Below are 20,394 nucleotides of genomic sequence, written 5' to 3'. Positions count from 1 at the left end.
AGTTAGATACAGCCCATCGGCTCTTCCATGAAGCCTGCAAATGCAAAGCTGCCCAGAGCGGTATGAGAGAAAAGGGTCCCTGGTGCTGGCAGGTGGATGGAGAGGGAGCTGTAGGATACATGGTGACGGATACCCCTTCCCCCAGCCCCAGCCTCCCATGACCTTACATGCTGGCTGTGAGAGGCTTATGATGCTGTTTGAGCCATGAAGATGGCTGCCTCCCCTGCCCCCCAGGAATCTTCCAGGCCTTTGCTGTTTATCATGACTCCATTATCATGGGAGTGGAGGGAAGCACGAGCCAGCCCAGGGGATTGAGGGAAAGAAGCAGCAGAGGTTCTGCAGACAGTCCTGCTGGGACCAACAGGCACTGCACTGTTAGCTACCCCAGACCCTCCGGGAGGAGAGGAAACACTCACCATTGGGGGCGCGGGAAGGGAGAGGCAGGGAGAGTGGAGAGGAGCCAGAAATGGGCCGAACTTTGGACCGTGACACATTCCTGACCCATGCAAATGCAGCGTGCGGCAGTCTACAAAAGGCCACTGCGCTGATAGCTTATCTCTGCCTACACCTTGCTGCTAAGGCAGATCTGGGGCCTAATCCAAAGCCCACCGAAGTCAGCAGAAAGACTCCAGTGGCTCCATTGACCCTAGGACAGTGATAGACTTCAGTGGTTCAGGAGTCAAATTAGTGAGCAACATTACCCAAAAGAGTCACAGTCCTGTGAATTCATTTACTATTTGTACATATAGACAGATATTATTCTCACAGCAAAATGACTGATCAAGTATTATTATTTTATCAACAACAATTGGTTAATGATGTAAGCAGAGTCAGGATGAGCTCTACCCTGACATCTGGTGGTGAATTATGGGGAGTGTGGAAAGGAATTTCAGGTATTTGCAATTGGCACACCCACCCCACGGCAGCCTGGGATGGTTATTTTGACAGCTCTGGGATCCCCAATTTCTTTGTTATTGAGGCAGGAGGAATAAAGTGTTGTCACCCTGATTATGTGAATGAGGAACTATGAGACTGCTTTATGCCAGAGATGTCTCAACATCAATTAAGTAGCACTTGCTAGACAAGGGACATGGGTGCCAAAACCCAGTGAATTGAGAGGGGTTTGGGACTGGTGTGTGTGTGCCTTTTGGGGCCCTGGAACACCAGTTGCACATTCTCCACTGTTGAGTAGCAAAGCTAATTTTGATTCCATCAGGAATCCATCTAGAGGCTACTGAGCTGAATTCATGTTGGGCCAATGGTGCACCAGCACCAGGGCTCCCCTACTACAAGCTGAAATCACTAAAAGAGCTAAGCTGACTGAGCTGAGATCACTGAGTGCTGTGTTAACTAGTGGGGGAGCCTGAAGATCTATCGCTAAGTGGCTGGCAGAGCGGAGCATGTTGGAGCAGCCCACGGAACAGTGAGTGGAGTGGAGCAGCTCACGGGTCGGCTGGAAAGAGCGGCACAGCTGGTGGAGTGGAGCTGGTTGTGGTGAAGGCTGCAGCAGAACTCCAGGGAGAGGCAGAGCAGTTGGCCCTGGCCCACGTAAGGTAAAACTCTGCGGATAAACTTTTGAACTCTGGGGTGGCACTGACCAGAGACTTTCGGGTTGTTGGACTTTGGGGTGATTGGACTTAAGACCCTAAGGCGGAAAGGACATTGCCAAACGTACTTGGAGGTGGGTTTTTTTTGCTTATAGTTTGTGTTATAATCCTGTTTGTGGTGTTTCTCCAATGTGATGCCGCATTGTTTCCCTCCTTTATTAAAAGGATTTTGCTACACTCGGACTCCGTGCTTGCGAGTGGGGAAGTATCGCCTCCTAGAGGCGCCTGGGGGGGTGGTATGTAATTGTCCCAGGTCACTGGGTGGGGGCTCGAGCCGGGTTTGCATTGTGTTATTGAAACGGAACCCCTGGATACTGAACCCGGCCCTTGTTGCTGCCAACTCAGAGGGGCAGAAGGGTTACAATAACATAGTAAAAGCCTCCTGATTGGTTAATAACTGAGCTGGGTTAATAATTCAGTCACCCAGTGTTTTAATGTCCTGTGCTGCAAAGAGCTGCAGGAGACACATGAAGATGGTGGGCAGTTACTGCGAATGACGGCTCCGGGACCAGTCGCTTCACATGGAATTGGCCCTGAGAGGGCCTGGAGTGGGGCTCCCCCCTGAGGATACAGCCCCTGGAAACTGAGATCTGCAGGGGTCTGGAGCAGGGAGAGCAGTTGCTCGTCAGGCTGTTAGGTCGCTCTAGATCGATCGCTCCTAGATCGATAAAGTAGGTACGTGGGTGGGGAATCAAGAGGTGAGGGGTGAGCGTGGAGATCTGACTGCGGTTCATAAGACAATTAACCCATTTCAAATGCTCTCCTGCAGTTCTACAATTGGTTACTAACATAGTGAAAGCAGCCTGATTGCTCTCCTGCGTTTCTAACTGGCTGGAGTTTTCTTTGGCCAATTTCACTGAGCACAGTCAGTCATGCTGCAGTCTGATTGGCTGGTAAAATATGAAACCCCAGCCAGTGGCAGAGGGCAAAAAAATGTGTGTCCAATTTCAAAAACAAGAGCCACCCAGCAACCAGGGCAGTGAAAGCAGCACCCAGTGTTTGCAGTGGGGCATTGGATCAGCAGCCGTGACCTGGAACCAGGCCAGTGGATGGAGCTGCTGCTCCTTCACACGCACCAGGTGTGGATGGAACAGGGAAAGGGAGCAAAACCCCTGGTCCTATGGTTTGAGAGCCAGGGCCGCCCAGAGGGGGGGGCAAGAGGGGCAATTTGCCCCAGGCCCCGCGTCCCGCAGGGGCCCCCACGAGTGTTTTCCGGGGCCCCTGGAGTGTTTCCCGTCTTCCCGCGGCTCCGGTTGAGCTCCCGCAGGCATGCGTGCGGCAGGTCCACCGGAGCCCGGGACGAGTGAACCTGCCGCAGGCATGACTGCGGAGGGGGCGCTCGTCCCGCGGCTCGGCTGGACCTCCCGCAGGCATGACTGCGGCAGGTCAAGCGGAGCCGCGGGACCACGGCACCCGCCGCAGTCACTCGTCCGGGAGCTCAACCGGAGCCAAATGCCGCCCCCCAGGGAAAGGGCCGCCCCACGCGCCTGCTTGGCGCGCTGGGGTCTAGAGCCGCCCCTGAGCGGGGGCCCCCCGCCGCCGAAGACCCCGGGCCCCCGGAATTCTCTGGGCGGCCCTGTTGAGAGCAGCGATTGCCCAGCCTGCTGACACCGCACCAGGCAGCGGAAGAAAGGACCCGTCCCCTGTAATGCCAGAAGATGCGCTGCACCTGTCCATTATTTTCATGCTTTGAGGCTAGTCACTGCAACCTGGGGAGAGACAGAATGCCCTGGAAGGCCTCCCGGCTGCTCTGGCTCTGTATATCTGGGCACTCAGTCAAACCTTTAATGGCCAGATTTACAGCAGCCTCTGGCTCTTCACCGCTCTCTGTCAGGGCACATGGATACACAGGAGGAGAATCAATCACTGACCCTTAGCTCAGTCCTTGAATCTTTCCCCTGAGAAGTGTGACAGACCCAGGGCTGCTCTGAGACAGTTGATGAATTGTGTGTGTGACATGGGTATTGGGGTGCTCACTGTAGGAATGCGTTGGTTTACATTCGCAGCAGACTGCTGGAAAAACAAGCTGGAAGTAGAACAATAGTTCAAGATACGCCAACTCCCAGTAAACTCTTCAGGGTGGTTAAGAGACAATGCCTGAGCAATAAGCCCCATTACTAAGCTTGCTCTCCCAGTGCTGGGGCCAGCAGCTCAAAGGACAGAAGCATTAGAAAGGTCGACTATCCGGGGGTCAGGCAGTTCTTGCTGAGGTGTTCAGACGGACACACAGACAGCACTGGGGTGTCTGGAGATGTTAGGCGTTCCTAAGCTTCCATCAGGGAATGGTAAGACGACAGACATGCGTGCAGACTGTTTGCTGTTTTAACCCCCCTTTTCTCTGACGTTATGATTTCTTCCTACTGTTAATATTAAACAAGCTGGCTGGCAGGTCAGTCTAGAATCCCCATTGGTCTCAGGCTCCCGCTGGGAAGAACCACAAGTGCCAAACTCAGTCTGATCACCCATACGCTGGCTGAGGTAGCCCAGGGCCTGATCTAAGAGCGAGAGAATCACGTGACTTCACCCCAGGAGAGGGAAAGGCATGAGACCTGACACCTGCGTGGGAGTCAGCGAGAGGTCCAGCGAGCCTTGCAACCATGACAGAGGAGCTCCCCAAATGGCCACATCATGCTTTTCTGAATGGAGTTTTCTTGTGTACAGTAATCACAGGGCACAATGCTTCCTCCTCCCTCAGCCGCCACCATGCATACTGGCTGCAGGACCCAGCGGGTGCAAAGGCCAGGACACTGCAAGAAGCAGCTGGTTTAGAAAGGAGATGAGCATCTCCATCCCCAATGCTGTCATCAGAGCTCTGTTTGGGTTTTAAAAGAAACCGTCTGTGCACGCACGCACGCACGCACTCTCTCTCTCTCTCTCTCTCTCATATTAGCGACATACCTGTGCTTCTGTTGAGGGTGACACGGTCAGGGGAAGCTCTGTGAAGGGAGAAACAGACACGGTTAATGCTCCTCTGGCAGTGAGCGCGCTGCCAGCCCAGCTTCCCAGGGGGGATTTAAAGGGGGGGGGCTCAGCAGGGACTGGAGCCTCAGGCCTCCTCTGGCAGCTGCAGAACGTTGGGCGTTTGGGTTATAAATCAAACTCCTGAAGCTTTGCTTTTAGAACTCCGCTAGTTTATTTGCCTGTAAGTTATTTACACTTTGATCCCATAGACCAGAGGTGGGCAAACTACAGCCCGTAGGCCACATCTGGCCCGTGGGACCGTCCTGCCCGGACCCCGGGCTCCTGGCCCGGGAGGCTACCCCTGGCCCCTTCCCCGCTGTTCCCCCTTCTCCACAGCCTCAGCTCGCTTGCTCTGCCGCCGGCGCCATGCTCTGGGCGGTGGGGCTGTGAGCTCCTGGGACAGCACAGCTGCAGAGCAGCTCTGACCCAGTCTCTGTGCTGCGTGGTGGTGGCTGTAGCGCCACCAGCGCTCCAGGCAGCGCAGTAAGGGGGCAGGGAGCAGGGGACTGGATAGAGGGCAGGGGAGTTTGGGGTGTGGTCGGGGTGTGGGGGTGTGGATAGGGGTCGTGGCGGTGGGGGGGGAACAGGGGGTTGAATGGGGGCAGGGGTCCCAGGGGGCAGTCAGGCAGAAGGGGTGTTTGGATGGGGCAGGGGTCCCAGGGGGGCTGTCAGGAATGAGAGGAGGGGTTGGATGGGGCAGCAGGGGTCCGGGGGAAGTCAGGGAACAGGGAGTGGGGGTGTGTGGATGGGGTAGGGGTCCCAGGGGGGCTGTCAGGAATGAGAGGAGGGGTTGGATGGGGCGGTAGGGGTCCGGGGGAAGTCAGGGAACAGGGAGCAGGGGTGTGTGGATGGGGCAGGGGTCCCAGGGGGGCCATCAGGGAACACGGGGGGTTGGATGGGGCAGGAGTCCGGGGGGGCAGATAGGAGGTGGGGGCTGGGCCATGACCCCCTCCCCTAACCAGCCCGCCATACAATTTATGAAACCCGGTGCAGCCCCCAGGCCAAAAAGTTTGCCCACCCCTGCCATAGAGTCTAAGGCCAGAGGGACCACTGTGACCATGTGGGCTGAGCTCCTGTGTAACAGGCTGCAGAATGTTCCCCAGAAGCTGGATTAAAGCATGGCCTCTAGGAAGACAGCTCATCTCAAAGGCCCCACGTGACGGTGAGGCTGCCAGCTCCCCGGGAAGCTGGGCTAATATTTTGTTACCCTCACAGCTAGGAAAAGGCATCTCATTTCAAGGCTGAATTTGTCTAACTTCAACTTCCGGCCACTGATTCTTGTTCTGCCTTATCAGCAAGGTAGGAAAGACACCCCCCCACCCCCGCCCGGCTCAGATCTCCTTTCTGCGTTTCAGGGCACAGCTTCTCTTCAACAAACTGAGCAGACTGAGCCCCACGAGCCTCACACCACAAGGCTTGTTTTCCAGACCCGGGGGCATTGTTGTGCCCCTCCTTGGAACTATCTCCAGGATTTCCACATCCCTCCTGAGGTGCGGACCCCAGAACCAGACACAGTGTTCTAGCAGCAGTCTTACCAATGCTGCGTACAGAGGCACGTTCACCTCCCTACTTCTACTGGATGGTCCCCTTTGCACACATCCAAGGGTCACGTTAGCCCTTTCGGCCACAGCGTTGCACTGAGCACATGTTGAGGCGCTTACCTATGATGACCACTAAACGCTTCTCGGACTCACCACTTTCCATGACACATCCTGTAGCTATATCCTGCCTTCTTGGTTCTCAGACATATTACCTTGCAGTGGCTGTACTAAGGCGCATTTTGTTGGATTGTGATCAGTTACTCAGGCGAACCAGATCATTCTACTCTCATTATCTAGTACCAGGTTGGACTCAGAACCCATCCTTGGGGGGCCCCAGCAAGTAATGGCCCCATTCATTGATATCTCTCATTAACAACCACATTTTGAGGTCTGTCAGTGAGCCAGTTTTTAATCCATCTAACGTGTGCCCTGTTAATTCCATATGATGCAAGTTTTTTTAACCAAGATGTCATGTCGTACTAAGTCCAATGCCTTAAAGAAATCTAAGTATATTGTATCAACACAGCTGCATTTATCAACCAGACCTGTAAACTTGTCCAAAAAACCAGGCTTGTCTGACAAGACCTACCATCCACAAAACCACGCTTTCTGGCATTAATTGTATTTTTAGCCTCTAATGCTGTATTGACAGAGTCCTGAATTAACAGTTCTCTGATTTTGCCTGACTTGACATCAGGTTAACCCATCTGTAACCCCAAGATCATCCCTTTTACCCTTTTCAAATATTGGCGTTTACATTGGTAGTCCTGCAGCCCCTAGGAATCACCCCAGCTGATTTACAAATTAACATTAGTGGTTCAGGTAACTCCTCCGCTAGCTCTCTTAAGACTCTGGGGGATAAGGTATCTCGCCTGTTGATTTGAAAATGTGAAGGTTTAGCAGATGCTGCCTCACACCCACATTTGTTACAGATAGCGAGCTTTCCATTCCATGCATCTGCTTCATTCCTCGCCGCACGAGTGGAAGAAATGTCAGCTTGGGAGAAAGGTCTATTTTCTATGTTCTTACAGGGCCCGGCACTATGAGATTGGAGACTGTAGGCCCTACCACAGTATAGATATTCTATAAGTAATAAGCAATTCCCCCATCCCCAAAAAACTAATCTTAAAGTACCACATAGGAACCCAGGAGATCACTCTGTAAGATGGAGGCTGTGACAAAATGGATAAAACAAAAATAATATACTTTTATTTCATCCATGTGAATGTTCAGAGTTTCAGGAAATTATGTGGGGATTAGACAATTATTTAATGACAGTATATGTGACTCAAAAAGTTAAAGCTTTATCACCATTAAAACACAAAATGTCAAAATATACAAAGGAAATATCCTTAAATCAAACTCTAAGTTCTCAAGCAGAATTGTTCTTACTTTGCCTACCTGTAAATCTTGATCATCATAGATGGAAACTTGTTTGGTCTATCAGTGTGTGTGTGCGTACAGTGAAATCGATGTTTACTGACATTTACCAATAAAAATCTAATCCAGCCAAGCCTACGCTCAAGCTTTTGCAGAGGAAAAGTGTTAAATTGTTATAAACTTCCCCTAACACTGACTATTATTGATTAAGTCATGGAAAACCAGGCAGGTACCAGTAGGCGGAAGAAAGCAAATGTGGTAAATGTCCTTTTCAAAGGGGTAAGAGCAGGAGGGGAAGCAGGTGCTCCTGGCAATGGCTAAGAACTCTACCTACAGTCCCTAGTAAAGCAATGGAACAAATACCAAGCACCTAGAAGATGACAGCACCAGAAGCAATGAGCAGCTTGGATTTAAGGAGGACAAATCATTCCTGAGGAGCGGGACTGCATTGCACATTTAAGGCCTGTCGTGCATTCCTTCCATGCTGGATAAAGCCCTTGTGGCATGCAGTACTGTGGTACCTTGAGAGCACGTATAAAACATTGGTCACAGTCTCAGAAAACTTCACTTGAAACAGTTCATTCTAATTGTCTTGGAGATGGTGCACTGTCATGTGGATTACACTGCAATGATAGGTAACGTCCGGCCAGGCCATGGGCAGCCTGTGAGCGCAGGTCAGTTACCAAGTTGTGGTCAGGAGGCAAGTGGAAGAATTGTGTGTCAGGGTTCCAGGAAGTCAGGATCAAGCACCAAGCTGCAGACAGGAGGCCAGCAGCAGAGTCAAGGCTGAGCCAGGGTCAGAAGCCAGAGTCTGGGGTTCAGAGCAAGCCAACGTCTGGAGTGGAAGCAAGCAACCAGTATGCATCACTGCTCAGACAGCTCCCTGTGATGACCTCCTGGTTTATACACCAGCCTGGGCCAATTAGTGGGCTGTGGGGGGGCCGCCACTCAGACCTTGCTGGGTGGTATTTCCTGTAGTGTCTAGCTCCACAGGGTCCCCCAGCGGAAACCCGATGCAGAAGTGTCATAGCCTGGCACCCCCATAGTCTCAGGTTCTGGCAGGGCCGCCCAGAGGGGGGGGCAAGTGGGGCAATTTGCCCCAGGCCCCAGGCCCAGCAGAGGCCCCCACGAGAGTTTTTCGGGGCCCCTGGAGCGGAGTCCTTCACTCGCTGCGGGGGCCCCGGAAAACTCTTGCGAGGCCCGGGTCCCCGGAGCTTCTTCGTTCCCGGTCTTCGCTGGCCAGGGGTCCTTCCTCTCCAGGACAGAAGGACCCCCCGCCGCCGAATTACCGCCGAAGCGGGACCCGCCGCCGGAGTGCAGCCGGGTCTTCGGCGGTAATTCGGCAGCGGGGGGGTCCTTCCGTTCTGGGACCCGCCGCTGAAGTGCCCCGAAGACCCGCGGTGGGGGCTGCACTTCGGCAGCGGGTCCCGCGTCGGCGGTAATTTGGAGGCGGGGGGGTCCCCACCGTGGGTCTTTGGGGCACTTTGGCGGCGGGTCCCAGAACGGCGGGACCCCTCGCCGCCAACTTACCGCCGAAGCGGGGCCCCCCGCCGCCGAAGACCCCGGGCCCCCGGAATCCTCTGGGCGGCCCTGGGTTCTGGTCCTGCAGGTTCTTACAGTAATGAGATCAGCAATGGACTGAGGCTGGAGGGCACAGGGGGCAGAGAAGTTGGATGCAGTGGGGATCAGCCTTTTAGGTAAACAGCACATTTAATTAGCTATGCAGATGACACTCAACTGGGAAGCATCACAAATACCAGGAAGAGCAGAGAAATAACCCCCAGGGACCAAGAGAGAGTAGAAACGTGGGCAGAAAATACAATGAGATTCAACCTGGACAGTTGCAGCTAATCCCTTCGGGGAGGAATAACCCAAAACACAGATATTCCATGGGAGGCAGGTAACTGGAAAGCAGTAATGTGGGAAAAGGCTAAGGGCTAATAATGGATAGCAAATTGGATGAACACTTGGAGTGCAGTATGGCTATGCTAGTTTATGCTAAAATCCCAATTCTCATTTGGCTTGCACGTGTAGAGGTGTCATGTCAGAACAGGGAAATCAAAAGCTAGAAATCTGGGTACGTTCCTGAGGGGGCCAATGGACAAGGCACTGAACCAGGAGTCAGGAGCCCTGGGCTTTACTCCTGACCTGAGGAGCGATCTTGGGTGAGTCACTCAGCCTCTGTGTCCCATCAGTGAAATGGGGATACCGAGGTGTGGCCGCCTACGTGAGACGTGGTCCAAGTACAAATATCCTGGGTTTCTCAACACCAGAAAGCTGTTGGCAAAGTGGCAGAAATCTGGAGAGGTCTGAGGGGGCAGGAGGGGTTGATTTATTAGGAAAGATTCAAGGGATGAAATGTGTTTGGCTGGGCTAAATGAAGATTAGAGGGGAGAGGAGATATAGGATAAACCCCTATGTGTAAGCATCACAGCGGGAAAGGAGTTACTGCAGCACCCCAGTGGTGATGGGGACCAATTAACAGGAAAGTCAGACCAACTTCAGGGACATTGTTTAACTGTGAGGTTTATTAGCATGCGGAATCCTCTTCTCAAGGAAAGTGGGACATTTAAAATTAGACTGGCTAAAGCACTAATGAAAACACTATAGGAACAATCCTGCACTGGCCCTGCGGGAGGATAAAATGACCTAACAGGCCCTTTCCAGCTGCACTTTCTGTGATAGCACAACTCCAAAGCCACATACTGGATTTGTGTTCACAAGGGAGCTTGGGCTATTAACATGCCATTTATTTAGTCAATAGCACTCAGAGTGACTTCCCGACAAAGAGCTCATGCAGGGCACTGGTCAAAGTCTTGTACACGGCTCTGGAAGAGCCAGCAGGTAGTGAGGGAGCTGCAGCACTGCAGTGAGGGAGCTGCGGTCCAGAACAGCGAGTGGACTCTGCAGAGCCCTGCAGATCTGCTCCAGGAGGGTTTCAGCAGAAATCCCCATTTGCTCAGGTGGAGTGAGATTCACCCCTGGGCAGGGTCTGTGCCCCTGCAGCCCCAAGTGGTGCAGGGCTTGGGCCAGCCCTCGGCCCAGGGGTGAATTTCACCCTTGGAGATCACCCACTGTCCCTCAGGGAAAAAGGAGCCCCTGGCTCAGAGCAAGCCTTGGCAATCTGAGTGGGTGCTGGCCAGGCCTGAGAAGGAGTATCGGGCACCCAATGACAGCTTGTGAATCCTTCCCTTTAGGAGGCTTCTCCCTTTCGCACACTGTTTTACTCATTATTGTCTGCGAGAGCATATGGCTCCTGCCGAACCACGCACAAGTGGAGGGATGTGTTAGGCACCATGTTACTGAAGGGACATTTACAAATGCTGGGCTACACACATACCAGTTTGCGGTTGGCAGATCCCAAGAGTTCTGTGCTGTGCTCGTCGGTTTTTTATGGTGGGGTCTCTCATGGACTGGACACGTCAGTTTGCTACTGGAGAGTCATTCCCAAGTGCATGAAGCAGGCAGCTGGGTTTGCTCACACACACCAAGCTACACAGAGAAGAGGAACGATTGTGCTTAAACATGGCACAGTAAGCACTGTTCTAGGACAGCTCCCCCGAGCAGTGTGGACTGGACTGCAAGACAGTGACCGAATGGGACCACTGCAGCTACTCACACTGCAGACAGCCAATACATTCAGGAATCAGCTCAGCATGATCTCAGCAGTAAAGCACACTGCCATTAAGAGAAAATGGAAAGCAGCTTGGTAAAGCTCCTGTTTGAACAGCAAGTGAGGGAAAAGCAGGGGATCAGAAAATTGCAGAACTGTGGGGCTGGAAGGGACCTTGAGAGATCACCAAGTCCAGCCCCTGGCACCAAGGCAGGACCAGATAACACTAGACCATCCCAGACAAGTGTTTGTCTAACCTGTTCCTAAAAACCTCCATTGACAGGGATTCCACACCCTCCTTTGGTAACCTATCCCAGTACTTAACTGTCCTGTAGTGAGAGAGATTTTCTTAATATCTAACCGTAAATCTCCCTTGCTGCAGATTAAGCCCATTACTTCTTGTCCTACCTTCATCAGATGGGGAGAACAATTTACCTTCCTCTTCATAATAGCCCTTAACATAATTGAAGACTGTTAACAGGTCCCCCTCAGTCTTCTTTTCTCAAGACTAAACATGCCTGGTATTTTAACCTTTCCTCACGGGTCAGGTTTTCTAAACCTTTTATCATTTTTGCTGCAGTCTTCTGGACTCTCTCCAATTTGTCCACATCTTTCTCAAAGTGTGGTTCCCAAAACTGGACACAGTACCCCAGCTGAGGCCTCACCAGTGTCGGATACAGCAGGACAATGACCTCCAGTGTCTTTCACACAACTCTCCTGTTAATACACCCCAGAACAATATTAGCCTTTTTGGAATTGCATCATATTGTTGACTCATATTCAGTCTGTGATCCACTGTAACCCCCAGACCCTTTTCCAATCCTGTTTGGCGGCACTTAGGACGGGAGGGGGAGGGGGAATGTGGCGTGCTCTGGAGAGAAGGTGGAGTGGGGGTGCAAAGAGGTGGAGGTGGAGTGGAGCGGAGACAGGAAGAGGTGGGCCTGGAGCATTCCCGAAAAAGTCTGAGCCTGTTCTTCTCCGGGGAAGCTGCCACTGCTGCTGCAAAGGTGCTTCCTAGCATCCTTGCCTGCAGCAGGCTGTGCCTGTGTGGGGTAAGCCTGGGGCACTTCCCAACCACAGTACAGTACAGTACTGTACAGTATATGATGCCTTTTGTCTGCCCCCCAAAAATTTCCTTGGAACCTAATCCCCCGCATTTACATTAAATCTTATGGGACAATTGGATTTGTTTAACATTGTTTCACTTAAAGTTGCATTTTTCAGGAACAGAACTACAACGTTAAGTGAGGAGTTACTGTATTCTTTAACCTGTTCTTTCCCTATGTTAGCTTGTGTTCCTTCCCCCTCGTTGTTAATATTAATTGTGTTAAGTATCTGGTTGCAATTTACCTTTTTAGGGAAGACTGAAGCAAAATAGGCAGTAAACACCTCAGCCTTCTTGATGTCATCCGTTATTAGCTCTCCTTGTATCAGAGGGGTAGCCGTGTTAGTCTGGATCTGTAAAAGCAGCGAAGAGTCTTGTGGCACCTTATAGACTAACAGACGTTTGGGAGCATGAGCTTTCATGGGTGAATACCCACTTCGTCAGATGCATGTAGTGGAAATTTCCAGGGGCAGGTATATATAAGCAAGCAAGAAGCAGGCTAGAGATAACGAGGTTAGTTCAATCAGGGAGGATGAGGCCCTCTTCTAGCAGCTGAGGTGTGAAAATCAAGAGAGGAGAAACTGGTTTTGTAGTTGGCAAGCCATTCACAGTCTTAGTTTAATCCTGAGCTGATGGTGTCAAATTTGCAGATGAACTGAAGCTCAGCAGTTTCTCTTTGAAGTCTGGTCCTGAAGTTTTTTTGCTGCAGGATGGCCACCTTAAGATCTGCTATTGTGTGGCCAGGGAGGTTGAAGTGTTCTTCTACAGGTTTTTGTATATTGCCATTCCTAATATCTGATTTATGTCCATTTATCCTTTTCCGTAGAGACTGTCCAGTTTGGCCGATGTACATAGCAGAGGGGCATTGCTGGCATATGATGGCGTATATTACATTGGTGGACGTGCAGGTGAATGAGCCGGTGATGGTGTGGCTGATCTGGTTAGGTCCTGAGATGGTGTCGCTGGTGTAGATATGTGGGCAGAGTTGGCATTGAGGTTTGTTGCATGGATTGGTTCCTGAGTTAGAGTTACTATGGTGCAGTGTGCAGTTACTGGTGAGAATATGCTTCAGGTTGGCAGGTTGTCTGTGGGTGAGGACTGGCCTGCCACCCAAGGCCTGTGAAAGTGTGGGATCATTGTCCAGGATGGGTTGTAGATCCCTGATGATGCGCTGGAGGGGTTTGAGCTGGGGAATGTATGTGATGGCCAGTGGAGTCCTGTTGGTTTCTTTCTTGGGTTTGTCTTGCAGTAGGAGGCTTCTGGGTACACGTCTGGCTCTGTTGATCTGTTTCCTTATTTCCTCGTGCGGGTATTGTAGTTTTGAGAATGCTTGATGGAGTTTTTGTAGGTGTTGGTCTCTGTCTGAGGGGTTAGAGCAGATACGGTTGTACCTCAGTGCTTGGCTGTAGACAATGGATTGTGTGGTGTGCCCGGGATGGAAGCTGGAGGCATGAAGGTAGGCATAGCGGTCGGTAGGTTTTCGGTATAAGGTGATGTTAATGTGACCATCACTTATTTGCACCGTGGTGTCTAGGAAGTGGACCTCCTGTGTAGATTGGTCCAGGCTGAGGTTGATGGTGGGGTGGAAGCTGTTGAAATCGTGGTGGAATTTTTCCAGAGTCTCCTTCCCATGGGTCCAGATGATGAAGATGTCATCAATGTAGCGTAGGTAGAGAAGGGGCGTGAGTGGACGGGAGCTGAGGAAGCATTGTTCCAGGTCAGCCATAAAAATGTTGGTATATTGTGGAGCCATGCAGGTGCCCATAACGGTGCCACTGATCTGGAGATATATATTGTCATCAAATTTGAAATAGTTGTGTGTGAGGATAAAGGCACAGAGCTCAGCAACCAGTTGTGCTGTGGCATCATCAGGGATACTGTTCCTGACAGCTTGTATTCCATCTGTGTGTGGGATGTTTGTGTAGAGAGCCTCTACATCCATGGTGGCTTGGATGGTGTTTTCTGGAAGGTCACCAATGCATTGTAGTTTCCTCAGGAAATCAGTGGTGTCACGGAGATAGCTGGGAGTGCTGGTGGCATAGGGTCTGAGTAGAGAGTCCACATATCCAGACAGTCCTTCAGTGAGATTGCCAATGCCCGAGATGATGGGTCGTCCAGGATTTCCGGGTTTGTGGATCTTGGGTAGTAGATAGAATAACCCTGGTCGGGGCTCTAAGGGTATGTTGATTTGTTCTGGTGTTAGCGTAGGGAGTGTCCTGAGTAGATGGTGCAGTTTCTTAGTGTATTCCTCAGTGGGATCTGAGGGAAGTGGCCTGTAGAATTTGGTATTGGAGAGTTGTCTGGCGGCCTCCTTTTGGTAGTCAGACCTGTTCATGATGACAACAGCACCTCCTTTATCAGCCTCTTTGATTATAATGTCAGGGTGGTTTCTGAGGCTGTGGATGGCATTGCGTTCTGCACGACTTAGGTTAGGCAAGCAATGTTGTTTTTCCACAATTTCTGTCTGTGCACATCGGCGGAAGCATTCTATGTATAAATCCAGACTGTCATTTCGACGTTCAGGAGGAGTCCATGTGGAGTTCTTCTTCTTGTGCTGTTGGTGGGAGGGTAACTGTGTATCAGTGCGCTGTTCAGTGTTATCCTGAAAGTATTCTTTGAGTCAGAGACGGCTAAAGTAGGCTTCCAGATTGCCGCAGAACTGTATCATGTTAGTGGGGGTGGCAGGGCAGAAAGAGAGTCCCCGAGATAGGACAGATTTTTCTTCTGGGCTGTGTGTGTGGTTGGATAGCTCTCCTTGCCCGCTCAGTGGAGGACCGACACTTCCCTTCATCTTTCTTTTGCTCCTAACGAATTTACAGAATCTTTTCTTATTGCTTTTTATGTCCCTAGATAAGTGTAACTCATTTTGTCTCTTAGCCTTTCTGATTTTGTTACTACATGCCTGTATTATTCCACTATGCTCCTTCTTAGCAACTTAGCCCTATTTCCACTTTCTGTAGGATCCCTTTTTGATTTGCAGATCATTCAAGAGCTCCTGATGCAGCCAGACTGGCCTCTTACTAATCTTCCTGTGTTTCCCTTGCATCGAGATAGTTTGCTGATGCACCTGGTACTGTCTCTCTGAGAAACTGCCAGCTCTCCTGAGCTCTTCTTCCCCTTAGATTTTCTACCTACCAGTTCTCTGGGTTTGTTAAAGTGTGCTTTTTAGAAATCCATTGTCCTTATTCTGCTGCTCTCATGCCTTCCTTTCCTTAGAATCATAAAATTTACCATTTCATAATCACTTTCAGGCAAGCTGCCTTTCACCTTCAGATTTGCTACCAATTCCTCCCTGTTAGTCAGAAACAAGTCTAAAATAGTGGTCCCCCGGTTATATCCTGCCCCTTCTGAAACAAAACCTTGTCCCCAGGACATTCCAAGAACTTATAGGACATTTTCTGTTGTGCCGTATTACTTTCCAACAGATGTCTGGGTAGCTGGAGTCCCCCATACCGACCAGGTCTTGTGTTTTGGATAGTTCTGTTATTTGCTCTTGAAATGCCTCACCCACCTCCTCCTCCTACCAGGACATCACTCCTGTTTTTTTCTCCTTTCGTCCTCACCCAGAGGCTTTCAAGGGCTCTGCCTCTCACCTCCTTCTGGACCACTGAACAAGTGTATATAATCTTGATGTACTGTGCAACCCTCCTCCCTTTGTGCCCTTCCTGAACAAGCTATACCCCTCCTGCCGAGATTCCAGGCAAGGGATTTATTCCCACCACATCTCTGGGAGGCCTATTAAGTCATAATTTAGTTTATAGACTAATACTTCCAGTTCTTCCTGTTTACTCCTCATATGCCTCACATTTGAGGACATGTGCAGTGGCCAGGACCGCAACGAGCTCTCGGCTCTAGCTGGAGCTCCAAGCCCAGAGCCCCTCCCCCTGGCCGGGGGCCACAGCCGCAGAGCTCTGAGCCCAGAGCCCCACCCCCATTCTGCCCCTTCCGCCATGGCCCCACCCCATTCCATCCCACTCCGCCTCTTCCCCCAAGGCTCCAGCCTCCACTGCGGCTCTAAGATAAGAAAAGCTCTGTGCCCCCACTGCAGTGGGAGCTCCTCCAGCCCTGGGGCCACGTCCAGGGGGAGATTTTTCTGGGGCTCCCAAATTGGCTGGGGCCCTGGGGTAATCTACCACTGCTCTCCCCACCCCCCTCTAGCAGCACGAGGTTTGGGCAGACTTAACCTTCCCATGCCTCAATTACGCACCGCCCGTGTTTGAGGATGTGGAGTTTATTGTAAATTGCTGTTTGTCAGAATCATCGAGGATAACTAAGCCCCTTCGTTTTCAGTTTAAACCGACTTATACCGAAAAACTCTCAAGTTTTACAAAAAGTTTTTTTTTTCCAATTTTCACACTACTTTTGTATCATTCAAATATATAAAAAATAACTTGTTTTATTAGGAAATTACAATACTTTGCATGAGATATGTTAGTCTGTGTGGATATGCAAAGCTGCCTGTTGAAGTAAGGCTATGTGTTTGTCTAGAAGATACACCCAATAAACCAACAGGCACACATGCAAATTCTGAAGTGCATGCACATCTGAACATACTGATGAATCTCACACCCATCATGTACACATTTCAAACTGTTAGCAGGTAACGGTTTAAAGATCTGGCACACTCAAATGGGAAGAAAACAAAAATCTGAATCAAAATATGCTTCAGAACCCAAGGCAGTATTTGAAAGTTTAAAAAAAAAAAAACAGGAGAAAAGGATGAAGTTGAGTGTATGCACTGCAAATGGTGTGACCCAATTATTAAATGTAAATATTTATACACTAATAGTTCTAAGTCTACAACAGTAAACTTTATTCAAATGAAAAGTTTTATTTGGGCATTAGAGATACAGTAAAATCTGCGTCATCTGGCTCTTTACCAACCGGAAATTATGTACCCATAAGTACCCACCGTGAACCCAAAGTTACTTTCTGCAGACCACCTGCAAAACATACTAGTGGTGTCCTGACATGATGCTGCTAGTTTCTAGTTTCTGGCTCTAGAAACCGGCATTTCTGATATCCGTTAAAAGTCCAGTTGGTGTGGGGCCAGCAGGTTCCCTACTTGGTTCTGTGTGGCTCCCTGGAAGCGGTGACATGTCCCTGCTGCTCCTAGGCAGAGGAATGGCTTGCACTGTGCCTGCCCTGCCCCAAGTGCTGGTTCTGTAACTCCCATTGGCCGGGAACAGCAGCCAATAGGAGCTGCAGGGGCGGCGCCTGCAGGCGGAGGCAGCGCGCAGAGCCGCCTGGCCACGCCTCCTCCTAGGGACACGTCACCGCTTGCAGGGAGCCGCCCAAGGTGAGCACCACCTGGATCTGGCACCCTGAAACCCTTCCCACACCCAAACTCCCTCCCAGAGCCCACGCCCCGCACCCCCTCCCGTGGCCCAACCCCCAGCCAAACTCCCTCCCTCCATTGGTAGGTATAACTCTTAGTTAACCAGAATTTTTGACTTACCAGCACCCCTTATTCCTCCAATATGCCAGATAACAAAGCTTTTCCTGTATGTTGTTTTCTTTAACTCATAGATTGTGTTTTGAGTTCTGTTTTAGTTCTGCAGCAAACCACATTGAATTCCATTCATCAAAGCATTAATCTACTGAATACTTTCCCCATCCTTCCATCCACCAAAATAAACCCTAATATTTACTCAGAAAAATTATTACTAGTTTTTTCCATCAATTTTCACCTATTTTTGTTGTTGTGGTAATAGACACCGATAAATTCCTGGGAAAAATTAAATAAAAACCAAAACCGAAGGGCCCTAAGGATAACAGAGAGAGAGATGTTCCACGAAAGGCTGGTTAAAACAACAACAGCAACATCCATGATTCCTTTAAGGACTCCTAGAGCATTTTCAGAAATCCACAATAAATGAAAAGAATTTAAACCTTCTCCCAGCCCCTCCAAAAACAAGAGGGCCCAAAGGCTGCCTGCACAAAGAATCCCGAGCATCATCAATACCACCACTGCTTGGACCAGACAAATCCCAGCACAGGGATGGAAACGCAAAGGAGAATTACCATTTTGTGGTTCCACTGAGTACCTCAACTAAATGCAATGGATTTAGGAGGAGCAGGCCCAGAGTTATGCGTGTGAAACTGGCGATCATGTGTGTTCTGTAAAGACTCCAACACTCATCTTAGTCTCAGACGAGATACAAAGAGAACTTAATTCCCTCCAGCAGCTCAGCTTTATGGGTGCTGCATGAGGCCACTGCCTGCCTTCCATATGTACCCACCGTGAACCCAAAGTTACTTTTTGCAGACCACCTGCAAAACATATTAGTGGTGTCCTGACATGCTGCTGCTGCTGTGAGCAGAACAAGCTGAGCAGCAATCCAGGGCATGGTTTCTATAACTCCTGCATGGGCCCAACGAATTCAGTAAACTTCCCACAGTAACACGTCTTTGCGTTTAGTATAGATCCTCTTATACCAGGGTCTAAAAGCACTTTTACAGGCATTAATTTAACTGTCACAGCCCTGCAGAGAGAGAAATAGGTGGGTTTTGCAGATGGGGAAACTGAGGCATAGACCAGTTCAATGACTTTCCTAGCATCACACCATGAGTCAGTGGCAAAGCCAGAGCAGAGGAACCCAGGAGTCTTGGCTCCCAGGGCTGTGCAGTAAGCTTGTCTCTCACCAACAGAAGTTGGGTCCAATAAAAGATAAAATCTCACCCACCTTGGCTATCTAATATCCTGGGAGCAACCCAGCTACACTTACGCTGCATAATCAAAATGAATGTCACTTTTAGGACAGATCCCTTCTCTCTCGTTCTGTCTTTGGCTGGTGTTCCCTGCAGCCTAAACATTCTCTCTAAACTGGCCCTGCTGCAATTTTCAGCTAGACACACGCTAGAACTATCAGACAGTGTGGGGTGAGTCAGGGTGCTCAGTTGCACCCCTCCTCCCATCTGGCTGCATTTACAAGCAGCATCAAGACCTTGCCCAGAAGGATGGTAACTAAGGACAGGGCCTTGAAGATTTAAAGCTAGGGGAAAGGAGAGAGACTCAGAACTCTGGGGAGATTCCCCTGCCCACCAAGAGGAATTCCTCCTCCCCCTACAAACACCAAACCAGCACCTTAAGCCATGCAAATGTAGAATTTTGAACTAACATTCAATACCAGTTATTTAGAGAAGCCAGGGCTGATAGCCTCAGAGGCAACACTTACAGGTCTTTCTAGGGAAGGGAGCCAGTCCCCTAGAACCCTTTCTGGTCTGGGAGAATGATGCTTTGCTCTAATCAGACAGAGATGCTCTTCAGCGGGGGCCAGTTAAAGGCAGAACACTGATAAGCAGGAGTTAATGCAGAAACAAACTGACAGTGTGTGGGCACGTTTAGGAGGTTATCAGCAGTTCTACTGCAGCGCCATGTTGAATTGTTGCATCCAGTGGCGTCTGGGATATGCTAAATCCTGAAGCCAGATTGCATCAGAGTGGATTTTGTGCACATCAAAACATGTAACAGCTCAATGGGCAGGGGCTACATTAGGGCCCAGCTGCGATACAGCCGCCTTCACAAGTTCATTGTTTACACTTTGGGGAGAGGGTGTCTGGGAGGCCACACAGAGTGAGGAACCTTGTCATAACTGCCCGCCCTCATCCTAAATCACAGGCGTAGAAATTCTCCTACTCCCCCCATGGCACTATGACACCAATAGTACAAGACAACCTCTGGGATCATATGGCCAGTGCTGCTCATTCTTAGTCAAGAAACCAAAAAGGGCAAAACTGCTCCCCTTAGTCTCAGGACTCCGCAAATCCATATTCCTACCAGGACCAAGAGCCAGCCTCCTAAAGCAACTCTACTTAGCTCGGAAACGAACACAGAAGCCTAACAATGCTCCAGGCTCCTATCACTGCTCATGACAATTTAAGTGCATTTTGTATTAAACACCCAAGGAGGCAACTTGCCATTTCCATTTCTAAACACCCTGAAAGCTGCCCAGAGTGGCACTGAGTGAGAGAATGACAGAAATTTGTCTGGGGAACAGGCAATAAAGATTTTAATAATAAGCAAACAAGAAAGCACTTCCAGCATGCAAACGATGCATGAAAACACGCATGGCAGGTCCTGCAGACCCCTGCATGAATTGCACTGTGTTGAGAGGGAGGCTGCAAACTGAACTCACAAGATATCACTAGCCATGCAAAAGCCATGTTAAAAATGGAGGCTTTTCT

The 20,394-nt window shown here is 50.2% G+C and overlaps 1 protein-coding gene across 5 annotated transcripts in view; it reads right to left on the bottom strand.

The window, feature by feature from the left end:
- SPIRE2 (spire type actin nucleation factor 2) overlaps positions 1–20,394 on the bottom strand; it is a 60,277-nt gene that overhangs the window by 25,342 nt on the left and 14,541 nt on the right. For all 5 annotated transcript variants that reach the window (XM_039503595.1, XM_039503596.1, XM_039503592.1 and 2 more), the window contains one exon: positions 4,506–4,543. Coding sequence is in view for 3 of the 5 variants with exons in the window: in XM_039503592.1 (XP_039359526.1) it covers positions 4,506–4,543 (38 nt within the window). In the remaining 2 variants the exon portion in view is untranslated. The remainder of the gene's footprint in view (positions 1–4,505; positions 4,544–20,394) is intronic.

The sequence above is a fragment of the Mauremys reevesii genome, linkage group 16 (assembly GCF_016161935.1).
Source record: "Mauremys reevesii isolate NIE-2019 linkage group 16, ASM1616193v1, whole genome shotgun sequence".
Taxonomy (NCBI): Eukaryota; Metazoa; Chordata; order Testudines; family Geoemydidae; genus Mauremys; species Mauremys reevesii.
The sequence above is the reverse complement of the archived record's forward strand: the minus strand, read 5'-3'. Positions and strand labels throughout refer to the sequence as shown.